At 46.8% G+C, this 12332-nt stretch overlaps 1 protein-coding gene across 3 annotated transcripts in view; it reads right to left on the bottom strand.

Moving 5' to 3' along the window:
• Positions 1–556: 556 nt before the first annotated feature.
• Positions 557–12332, bottom strand: part of tmprss2.6 (transmembrane serine protease 2 gene 6) — a 54593-nt gene continuing 42817 nt past the window's right edge. For 2 of the 3 annotated variants that reach the window (XM_002936489.5, XM_018091388.2), the window contains exons 15-20: positions 10842–11010; positions 9928–10100; positions 8276–8371; positions 5344–5486; positions 4841–4993; positions 557–1127 (exon numbers count right to left, since the gene is read on the bottom strand). In XM_002936489.5, the coding sequence (XP_002936535.2) occupies positions 1116–1127; positions 4841–4993; positions 5344–5486; positions 8276–8371; positions 9928–10100; positions 10842–11010 (746 nt within the window). In that variant the 3' untranslated portion in view covers positions 557–1115. The remainder of the gene's footprint in view (positions 1128–4840; positions 4994–5343; positions 5487–8275; positions 8372–9927; positions 10101–10841; positions 11011–12332) is intronic. The other variant, XM_031896536.1, reaches the window with a different exon arrangement.

Below are 12332 nucleotides of genomic sequence, written 5' to 3'. Positions count from 1 at the left end.
CTATTTGCACAAGACCTATTAGAATACTTCCCTTGGGTAAGGGAACCTAATCACCCCCTAGGTGTTGGCCCGGTATGGAACCCTGATTCCCCATACAGCTACTGAACGGCACTCTTTGGAATGGCCAGGTGAGAGCAGGGCTTTGAGTCCAGTGAGAAACCAGTTGAGAAATAGTCTCATTGCACTGATTTCACTGACATATACAGATAAGTTAATTTGGAAGACTTTAGCCAGCATTTTGACTGGCCCAAAGCCCCCTACTTTGGTAAAAAGAGCCGCCCAGGAGCAGCCAGTATGCATGGAAACTGGGTCCTTCAGGGGCTAATGCAACTGATTCCAGGTTTCCCAAGTGGGTTTACCCTTTATTTAGCATAGAATGCTCTTCCCAGAAGGATCAGACATGTTGCCAAGAACATCCTCCAAACAGTGGGTCCTTTTTATTTCAAATTAGCAGAGGAGGGCACCCAGCAACACAAAGTACATATGTTTTCATGTTAGATTGTTTAGCAAAATATAACCCATTCCTTGGCAGTAAGAACCACACACAGACACAGGGTTAATATTTGTTTGTAGGAAAAAAATGAATTTTAATGTTCTGTAAGTCCACACGAACCTTCATTGGTCAAACCCCCTGGAGATAGCAGGCCTGGAGTAACAGAAGCGGGGGCCTGGAAAAGTTGCAGTTCTACAATAGCTGTAGGGCTACACATTGGACACATTTAACATAGCTCTTTTATATAAAGTGATAAAGTGCTTTGTGCTTTTATATGTTCCCAAAGGGGTCCATGTGATTCTCTCGCTCTCTGTGCAAAAACTGTGCCAGGGTAAAGCAGTCCTGAACTGGGAACCTTCAAAAAAGAGGCCCACAAAAATGAGTGTGGGCTTTAGTCATATTGTGTGGGTGTAGCCATGTGAGTAGGGGTGTGGCCTAAAATGTCCTTATTTTTTATTTCTGTCTATACCCAGGGGACGTTATTCAGCAAACATTATTTTAGTTTGACCAACAATCCCAAGCATCAAGGCACCAATGGGCAGATTAACCCTTTGTAGTGAGTTGTCAGCTGTGTCCACTCATTATTTCTGCATCATCGGAATAACATCATGAGTAGAACCAATCAGCTGTAAGTCTGCAAAAGATAGAAATAATGTTATAAGGCAATTAAAGACTCATAAAGCTTTGCATTTCTTGTCACGCACTAGTTGATGCTGAATTTTTCAAGTGCCCACTGTTTTATGCTACAGTTTTCTAAATAGCCTAAAATGAATACACAGTTTTATAATGCTGCGTGTTACTCGGCTATACCTGCCATTCAGGTTTATGTTGTGTATCTGATCTGTATAGATGCATTACATTTATAGTCAACTCCGTGTTGGCAAATACTCAAGTTCAAACACCGATTTACAATGTTTATTAATGACCTTGAGGCGAGACAAGTAAGTACTGTATCTATCTTTGCTAAACCATGCCAAACTATAACATGCACAATGCTGCCAATTTGCACAGAGATTTCCAGTGTTGATAAGGGTACGGCTCTGCACTTCAGCAGAAATAATACAAATGTGTGTTATCCACTAAATGGTAGTGTGTTTTGGGGGCTCCATAACCAAGAAGGATTTGGGGATATTTGTGGATAACACAGTGTGTAACTCTAGGCAGTGACAGTTAGTGGGTAGTGAGGAACAAATTTTTTTGCCAGGCTTGGATTTGCAGCAAATGTCCGCATTTTGCAATTGGTGAATTGTTTTGTGAATCTTCGGCAAAAAAAATTCTCACATGTCAAAAAAAGACGCGGTCATGTCAAAATAGGCACGGTCGCATCAAAAAAGTTGCTTGCGACAATAAGCCCTGATTCCCCATACAGCTACTAAATGGCACTCTTTGGAATGGCCAGGTAAGAAACCAGCTGAGAAATAGTCTCATTGCACTGATTTCACTGACAAATACAGATCAGTTAATTTGGAAGACTTTAGCCAGCATTTTGACTGGGCAAAAGCCCCCTACTTTGGTAAAATGAGCCGCCCAGGAGCAGCCAGTATGCATGGAAACTGGGTTCATTTAACCATGAGAAGGGTCTTTAAGGGGCTAATGCAACTGATTCCAGGTTTCCCAAGTGGGTTGGATTCGCAGCGAATTTCCGCATTTTGCCATCGGTGAATTGTTTTGCAAAAGTTTGTCAAGAAAAATTCTCAAGCAACGAAAAAAGTCGTGGTCATGTCAAAATAGGCACGGTTGAATCAAAAAAGTTGCTTGCGACAACAAAATAAGCGTGACACCCGTGTTTTGCTCATTTTTGCCCATTTCGTGAATTTTTCTATAGTTTCACAAATTTTTTGCCAAAACAGGATAGATTCGCTCATCACTATTAGTGTCTACTAAAATGAATTAAGTGCTGTCTTGCATTAAAAAAGAGCAACTGACTTCTATGATGAAAACGTCATTTTGCCTCTTTATAGGTCTCTGGTAAAACCTCACCTTGAGTATGGGGGGCAGTTTTGGGCTCCAGTCCTCAAAAAGGATATTAATGAGCTGGAGAGAGTGCAGAGACTGCAACTAAACTGGTTGGGGAATGCCCTGCCGGGGGATGTTGGGTAGGGGGTTCCTCACGGTGAGGGCAGTGAGGGGGTTGGGGAATGCCCTGTCAGGGGATGTTGGGTAGGGGGTTCCTCACGGTGAGGGCAGTAAGGTTGGGGAATGCCCTGCCGGGGGATGTTGGGTAGGGGGTTCCTCACAGTGAGGGCAGTGAGGTTGGGGAATGCCCTGCCGGGGGATGTTGGGTAGGGGGTTCCTCACGGGGAGGGCAGTGAGGTTGGGGAATGCACTGCCGGGGGATGTTGGGTAGGGGGTTCCTCACGGGGAGGGCAGTGAGGTTGGGGAATGCCCTGCCGGGGGATGTTGGGTAGGGGGTACCTCACGGTGAGGGCAGTGAGGGGGTTGGGGAATGCCCTGCCGGGGGATGTTGGGTAGGAGGTTCATCGTGGTGAGGGCAGTGAGGGGGTTGGGGAATGCCCTGCCGGGGGATGTTGGGTAGGAGGTTCCTCACGGTGAGGGCAGTGAGGGGGTTGGGGAATGCCCTGCCGGGGGATGTTGGGTAGGGGGTTCCTCACGGTGAGGGCAGTGAGGGGGTTGGGGAATGCCCTGCCGGGGGATGTTGGGTAGGGGGTTCCTCACGGGGAGGGCAGTGAGGTTGGGGAATGCACTGCCGGGGGATGTTGGGTAGGGGGTTCCTCACGGGGAGGGCAGTGAGGTTGGGGAATGCCCTGCCGGGGGATGTTGGGTAGGGGGTACCTCACGGTGAGGGCAGTGAGGGGGTTGGGGAATGCCCTGCCGGGGGATGTTGGGTAGGAGGTTCCTCGTGGTGAGGGCAGTGAGGGGGTTGGGGAATGCCCTGCCGGGGGATGTTGGGTAGGAGGTTCCTCACGGTGAGGGCAGTGAGGGGGTTGGGGAATGCCCTGCCGGGGGATGTTGGGTAGGAGGTTCCTCACGGTGAGGGCAGTGAGGGGGTTGGGGAATGCCCTGCCGGGGGATGTTGGGTAGGGGGTTCCTCACGGGGAGGGCAGTGAGGGGGTTGGGGAATGCCCTGCCGGGGGATGTTGGGTAGGGGGTTCCTCACGGGGAGGGCAGTGAGGTTGGGGAATGCACTGCCGGGGGATGTTGGGTAGGGGGTTCCTCACGGGGAGGGCAGTGAGGTTGGGGAATGCCCTGCCGGGGGATGTTGGGTAGGGGGTACCTCACGGTGAGGGCAGTGAGGGGGTTGGGGAATGCCCTGCCGGGGGATGTTGGGTAGGAGGTTCCTCACGGTGAGGGCAGTGAGGGGGTTGGGGAATGCCCTGCCGGGGATGTTGGGTAGGGGGTTCCTCACGGTGAGGGCAGTGAGGAGGTTGGGGAATGCCCTGCCGGGGGATGTTGGGTAGGGGATTCCTCATGGTGAGGGCAGTGAGGGGGTTGGGGAATGCCCTGCCGGGGGATGTTGGGTAGGGGGTTCCTCACGGTGAGGGCAGTGAGGGGGTTGGGGAATGCCCTGCCGGGGGATGTTGGGTAGGAGGTTCCTCACGGTGAGGGCAGTGAGGGGGTTGGGAAATGCCCCTGCCGGGGGATGTTGGGTAGGGGGTTCCTCATGGTGAGGGCAGTGAGGGGGTTGGGGAATGCCCTGCCGGGGGATGTTGGGTAGGGGGTTCCTCACGGTGAGGGCAGTGAGGGGGTTGGGGAATGCTCTGCCGGGGGATGTTGGGTAGGGGGTTCCTCACGGTGAGGGCAGTGAGGGGGTTGGGGAATGCCCTGCCGGGGGATGTTGGGTAGGGGGTTCCTCACGGTGAGGGCAGTGAGGGGGTTGGGGAATGCCCTGCCGGGGGATGTTGGGTAGGAGGTTCCTCACGGTGAGGGCAGTGAGGGGGTTGGGAAATGCCCTGCCGGGGGATGTTGGGTAGGGGGTTCCTCATGGTGAGGGCAGTGAGGGGGTTGGGGAATGCCCTGCCGGGGGATGTTGGGTAGGGGGTTCCTCACGGTGAGGGCAGTGAGGGGGTTGGGGAATGCTCTGCCGGGGGATGTTGGGTAGGGGGTTCCTCATGGTGAGGGCAGTGAGGGGGTTGGGGAATGCCCTGCCGTGGGATGTTGGGTAGGGGGTTCCTCACGGTGAGGGCAGTGAGGTTGGGGAATGCCCTTCCTAGTGATGCTGTAATGGCAGATTCTGTTAATGCCTATAAGAGGGGCCTGGATGAGTTCTTGAACAAGCAGAATATCCAAGGGTATATGTATATGGAGAAAGATATTAAAAGAAAGATGCAGTAGATCAAGTGTGGAGACCTCAGGAGTAATAAAAGTAATAGAATCAGTGTTCCTTACCCTCATCTGTAAATATATCCATCCCAAGAATGTTGTCATATTCCCATATACACCAGGTTTATTGGCTCGGGCACAGCCATATCCCCAGCTGGTGTCACCAACAAGCCACCAAGTGCCATTTGTTTGCGTCACTAAAGGTCCCCCGCTGTCCCCCTATGAAATCAAAACAGATAAACTAAAGTGGTTTCCATGTTATCAGTACTATCACTTCAAAATGCAAAGGCCTTGGCTTTGGAATGCAAACCCGATGATCTGAGTAAATGTGCCATTTCTATAAAATAAAGAATGATTATAAAATCAATAAAAAATAAAAAAAACAGTTTCCTAGCTTGATCCAGATCCAAGTCCAAATCAAAACACTTCGAAACTTCCATGTCTCTTAAAGGAGAACCTAACCCTAATAATGATTATGACTAGATGACAGATTTTATATACTGAACTTATTGCGCCAGCCTAAAGGTTCAACATCTTTTCTGGGGTTTTTTTCCCACATGAGGGCTTACCTTGCATGTATCTATGGTCCCATTAAGATAGCCAGCACATATCATGGAAGACGTAATCGTCCCATTGTACACAAGCGATTCATTGCACGTTTTCGAGTCAATCAGTGGAACTTCAGCATACTTCAGAGAAGCAGAAACGTTACCTGGATTTAAAAGAGGGAAAAAGAAGGCAGCAATGAAAACAAATTAGCCACTGTTCATGAGTAAACGGGGAAAGCCTTGTTTATGAACACAAGTGTGTTGCAGTAATACGGACACAAAGTTGTGTGTATCAATTCTACTGATAAAAGGCGCTTATGACTAGACACCCTCAACATAGCGGACATTTCAGAGTTTAAAACCCATGGGTTCTAAACCCAAACTTAAATGGCACCAGTTGACCAGTTGGGATTTTCATTGGAGGATTATTTTTTTTTTTATTGACAGTTTTTTTGCATATACAAGGTTAACAGTCAAGCTTTGCATTATATCTAGATGTATCTCAAATATTGAATGTGTCTGTATGTGTTAAGACATACAGTCACAGGAAGAGAGAGCATAAAGAGAGAAGGAAGTGAAGTACATTAGAGGGGATTATAGGCAGTTGGGGGATGTTCATATTTCCCATAAAAACAATCAGCGCACCAGAGGTCCCCCCTATAGATTAAAGGAACGGAGCTTCCATTTGAAGCAGCGTAGGTGGTTTTTCACGGTGAGGGCAGTGAGGTTGGGGAATGCCCTTCCTAGTGATGGGGTAATGGCAGATTCTGTTAATGCCTATAAGAGGGGCCTGGATGAGTTCTTGATCAATCAGAATATCCAAGGCTATTGTGATACTAATATCTACAGTTAGTATTACTGGTTGTATATATATAGTTTATGTATGTGAGTGTATAGATTGGTAAGTATAGGCTGTGGGTGCTGGGTTTACTCGGATGGGTTGAACTTGATGGACAATGGTCTTTTTTCAACCCTATGTAACTATGTAACTATGAAGTAGGAAGAAAGAATAGGGAAGAGAACAGGGGAGAGGCAGAGGGGAAAGAATAAAACCCCCAAAAAATTATGAAGAGCAAATAATATACATTATTGGCTATTATTCCTGGGTATCCACCTCAGTAAAGTTCTTCCATGAGTCCCATTTCTTATGGTGGTTACGTAGAGAGTTCGTAATCCTTGCATTGTGATATTCAAGGGTTCGTGAGAGGTTGATTGGAGGATTATTTTGCATATTAATGTGGCTGTTGGTCCCGGCCACCCACACTGGGAGTATTGTGTCCCCCATCCAGATTGTGGGGTCTATTAACCCGCACTTCCAGTGGGGTAAACAATTTTACCCCGATAGGTGCACTTTAAGGCTGTCTCATTGTGCCCCTTAGTTTTCCATAGAAGTTAATGAAAAATACTGTGCAATATTACTTTAAGAATATAACCTTCATGTTGCTGGACTACAACTCCCAGCATGCCTCACCCTTGATATTATGTCAAGGTATGGTGGGGTGGGACATGCAGTAACATGTGGTTGAGCATTGCAGTGCAGCAGGGTTTAGTGTCCCCTCATTTACCTTTGTGACTAGGGCCAGTGTGTCTAATCAAGGAATCATCTTTTCTTAGGGCCTATGTGCTGTATAGGTTTGTCCAATTTGTCACTACGTATATGTCCCAGATCCAAGTGAATTGGTAGGTGCAAAGTGCGGCAGCTCAGCAAATTCACCCATAATAATCATTAAAGGAAAACTATCCCCCCAGAATGAATACGTAACCAACAGTTTATATTATGTTAAGTGGCCTATTAAAGAATCTCCCCAAACTGGAATATATATATCAGTAAATATTGCCCTTTTATATCCTTTCCCTTGAGCCGCCATTTAGTGATGGGCTGTGTGCTCCCTCAGAGATCAGCTGACGGGAAGTGATGCGGTTCTAACTGTAACAGGAAGTAGTGTGGGAGCAAAAGGCAGAACTCTGCCCATTCATTGGCTGATGGGGCCTAGCATGTATGTGTGCCTTACATAGTTACATAGTTACATAGGGTTGAAAAAAGACCAGTGTCCTTCAAGTTCAACCCATCCAAGTAAACCCAGCACACCTAACCCACACCTACCAATCTATACACTCACATACATAAACTATAAATACAACCACTAGTACTAACTGTAGATATTAGTATCACAATAGCCTTGGATATTCTGATTGATCAAGAACTCATCCAGGCCCCTCTTAAAGGCATTAACAGAATCTGCCATTACCACATCACTAGGAAGGGCATTCCATAATGCAAGCCTTGGCTTGTTTGTGTGCACTGTGAATACATTGTTTGGGGGGATAGTTTTCCTTTAAATTAGTTTTTTTTGTAGCTGTTCAAGTCCCCATGTCTAATAAGAAGGTAATACATTTTGCTGGAAATTGGAATCCTGCAGCAGGTCATGTGCCAGTGGGTACCCACAGTGCATTGCTGATCCTTGGTGGGTTTGGTAGAACAATTCGATGTACGTTTCTGCTCGCTCCACTACCAAAGGAAAAAAAATCTAACTATAGACAAGTGACTTAAGTATTTGCAAATGATGAATAAGTTCACAGAGAAGTACTACTCCAACACTTTAAAGGTGGCCATACACGTAGCAATAACGATCTTTCGCGTGACCATTGGCCGCAGGAAAGATCGTTCCCACCCTCCATTGACGTTTAGGGCTGAATCGTCAGATATGGAGGTAGAAACAATAGTATTCTACCTCCACCTGCTGATTCAGCCCTAAATGTAGATTTTTCTCGGGCACCTTCAACGGCGCCCAATCAAAACCTTTTAACCTGTCAGATGGATGAGGCGACCGATATCCGCAGCCTTTGCGATATCGGTCACCTCGTCAAGCCGCACCGAATATCATATGAAATGAGGTTTCGTACAATAATATCGGTGCATGTATGGCCGGTTTAACCCTCGAGTTTTTCTCACCTCCTTCAGAAGTGGTACCCCAACCAGATATCCAACATGGCGTGCCGGCCTCCCAGAACATCCCAGCATTGGGTAAGCACACTGGCTGAGCTTTATCTGTAAAAGAGAAAAAAAATAGCAGTGGACTTTTTCTTCACTCAGCTTGTACACTCGCCTTAACCTCGCCTTGTGACAGAGACACCCATGCAGATACTAGGGTGGGGCCCTTATTATCAGAGGGAGGTCAATTGGTTGATGATAGCAGGGAAAAAGCGGAGAATCTGAACTGTTATTTTTCATGTGTCTACACAACTAGGGAACCAGCTAATGAAGGCTTAATTTTTTTTAGACAGGTACAGGTATAGGACCCGTTATCCAGAATGCTCGGGACCAAGGGTATTCCGGATAAGGGTTCTTTCTGTAATTTGGATCTCCATACCTTAAGTCTACTAAAAAATCAATAAAACATTAATTTAACCCAATAGGGTTGTTTTGTATCCAATAAGGATTATTTATATCTTAGTTGGGATCAAGTACAGGTACTGTTTTATTATTACAGAGAAAAGGGAATCATTTAACCATTAAATAACCCAATAGGGCTGTTCTGCCCCCAATAAGGGGTAATTATATCTTAGTTGGGATCAAGTACAGGTACTGTTTTATTATTACAGAGAAAAGGGAATCATTTAACCATTAAATAAACCCAATAGAGCTGTTCTGCCCCCAATAAGGGGTAATTATATCTTAGTTTGGATCAAGTACAGGTACTGTTTTAATATTACAGAGAAAAGGGAATCATTTAACCATGAAATAAACCCAATAGGGCTGTTCTGCCCCCAATAAGGGGTAATTATATCTTAGTTGGGATCAAGTACAGGTACTGTTTTAATATTACAGAGAAAAGGGAATCATTTAACCATGAAATAAACCCAATAGGGCTGTTCTGCCCCAATAAGGGGTAATTATATCTTAGTTGGGATCAAGTACAGGTACTGTTTTAATATTACAGAGAAAAGGGAATCATTTAACCATGAAATAAACCCAATAGGGCTGTTCTGCCCCCAATAAGGGGTAATTATATTTTAGTTGGGATCAAGTACAGGTACTGTTTTAATACTACAGAGAAAAAGGAAATCAGTTTTTAAATTCTGAATTATTTGATTAAAATGAAGTCTATGGGAGATGGGCTTTCCATAATTTGGAGCCTTCTGGATAATGGGTTTCCGGATAAGGGATCCCATACCTGTAATATAACTACTGATGCATGGGTCACTAAGAAGGAAATTCAAGGAAGACTAGAACATGTAAAGGTAAACAAAGGTCTAGGTCTGGATGGGATTCATCTCAGGTCACAAGATTAGCCAAAACAAGATTAGCCCTGATTGCCAAACCTCTTCACTTAATTTTTCAAGATTCTGGTATGGTGCTGCTATTCAAAAAGGGATCCCGTTCTCAGCCTGAAAACTATAAGCCTGTTAGTCTGACATCAGTGGTAGGAAAGCTAAAGAATATGGAATACTTCTAATTTCTACATTATATGCTTACAAAACATTTCATAGATGTTCTGAAACCACATATTGAATGGGGTCACTTCTGCCCCACAGTGTCAGTGATGACATTAGCGCCCAAGTCACTTATCTCATTGCTCAATCACTCCAAAGCAGAATACTTACCGTCAAATGTTATTTCTTCTGTAAGTTTCATTAGGGCGATATCATTATCTCTACTGGCAAGATTAAAACCAGGGTGCGCAATTATTCTTTCCACTAAATAGCTGTTGGTGTCATTGAATCTTGGCAAGCTCAGTACCCCAGCAAAAACCCGCCATGCAGAGGATTGATATAACCTAACAGGAAACAGGAAATTATGTGATGCTTAGTTTGTAGAACATTGTTTCATAACACATAACCAATATAAGGCTACAGAAAATGTGGATATCCATTCTGATATGCTGTATGGAAGCTACAATTAAGCTGAGCATTATCATCAGGGCAATTCACTAATACAATTAGCTCATAATGACCAGGAACCATTCTCATAAACCCTTCTTCTCTCAAGGGGTTTGCCACCATTGTAGACCTACCCCCATATGTAATAAAGGGCACTAAGTTTGCCCAGGAGCAGTAACATATAGCACCCAATAGGATATTTGTTTAGAAACAGGTGACCAGTAAATGCTTCCAGCTGATTGGTTGCTATGGGTTACTGCTCCTGAGCAAATGTAGTGCCTTTTATTACATAAGCCCCCTTAGATTTATAATTGCTCTAGCACTAAAATGGATGCTACATTATATGCACATTGAGACATTTTTTCCGTTTTTATGTTCTTTCCACAATTTCACAAGTTTTTTCGCTGAAGCAGGACAGATTCGCTAATCATTAATCATCATCATATTATAATCATAGTATTTTTGGGGCCCCTTTTTTTCCCCCTGGGCATCTTTCACCTTGCTCTTAGCGCTGGCACCGCAAAGGTGATTTCTGATAAATGTATAGTTTTCTGTATCGGGTATTATATTTCTTAAGGCAAAAACAATATCCACACCGCAAAAACTATAATGTCTGTAATGATTGAGCCACACCTTACCCATATACACAATGAGCTGCAGTCACTATCCACTTGGGGGAAATGATGGACCCGCCGCACATAAATCCTGTTTCATCCTGTAGACTGACTTGCCACGGCCAGTTTCCAGATGCAGCACTAGTCCCCCCTACTATTCGGCTGGTTACACTGTTATGTGATACACCGCAACCTGTAGAAAATTGGATTACAAACATTTAAGAAATGGCCAAAAAATAGTTTAGAGAGTCTGACATTAGGTGGCTGACATTATCTGCTACAAATAAAAACATAACCCCTACACTTCAAAAGTCAGGATATTTCGCTTATACACTGATCCTTTCAAACCCAGCTACACCCAGTCATACCAACAAGCCAACAGGTTGATGGGTTTGGCCCAAGTTTGCACTCCCATCAAATTGGAGGCAAACAGGTGTCCATGCACCTCACCCCCGGTCTGGCCAGTCCTACACTCACTCACCCCCCGTCTGGCCAGTCCTACACTCACTCACCCCCCGTCTGGCCAGTCCTACATTCACTCACCCCCGGTCTGGCCTGTCCTACACTCACTCACCCCCGGTCTGGCCTGTCCTACACTCACTCACCCCCGGTCTGGCCTGTCCTACACTCACTCACCCCCGGTCTGGCCTGTCCTACACTCACTCACCCCCGGTCTGGCCTGTCCTACACTCACTCACCCCCGGTCTGGCCAGTCCTACACTCACTCACCCCCCGTCTGGCCAGTCCTACACTCACTCACCCCCCGTCTGGCCAGTCCTACATTCACTCACCCCCGGTCTGGCCTGTCCTACACTCACTCACCCCCGGTCTGGCCTGTCCTACACTCACTCACCCCCGGTCTGGCCAGTCCTACACTCACTCACCCCCGGTCTGGCCAGTCCTACACTCACTCACCCCCGGTCTGGCCAGTCCTACACTCACTCACCCCCGGTCTGGCCTGTCCTACACTCACTCGCCCCCGGTCTGGCCAGTCCTACACTCACTCACCCCCGGTCTGGCCTGTCCTACACTCACTCACCCCCGGTCTGGCCAGTCCTACACTCACTCACCCCCGGTCTGGCCTGTCCTACACTCACTCACCCCCGGTCTGGCCTGTCCTACACTCACTCACCCCCGGTCTGGCCAGTCCTACACTCACTCACCCCCGGTCTGGCCTGTCCTACACTCACTCACCCCCGGTCTGGCCAGTCCTACACTCACTCACCCCCCGTCTGGCCAGTCCTACACTCACTCACCCCCGGTCTGGCCAGTCCTGCACTCACTCACCCCCGGTCTGGCCAGTCCTACACTCACTCACCCCCGGTCTGGCCAGTCCTACACTCACACACCCCCGGTCTGGCCAGTCCTACACTAACCCCCGGTCTGGCCAAAAGAGCAGATATTTTAATATTTATGTCACGCACGGTATCCCAAACTCAGAACAAAAGCCAAGGTCCCGGTCTGAGCTCTTCTGCCTATAACAGCCGCCTTTCTCTTCGGGAGGAGCCCTCCGCT

This window comes from Xenopus tropicalis, chromosome 2 (genome assembly GCF_000004195.4).
Source record: "Xenopus tropicalis strain Nigerian chromosome 2, UCB_Xtro_10.0, whole genome shotgun sequence".
Classification (NCBI taxonomy): Eukaryota; Metazoa; Chordata; class Amphibia; order Anura; family Pipidae; genus Xenopus; species Xenopus tropicalis.
This window is presented reverse-complemented; position numbering and strand designations above follow the sequence as displayed.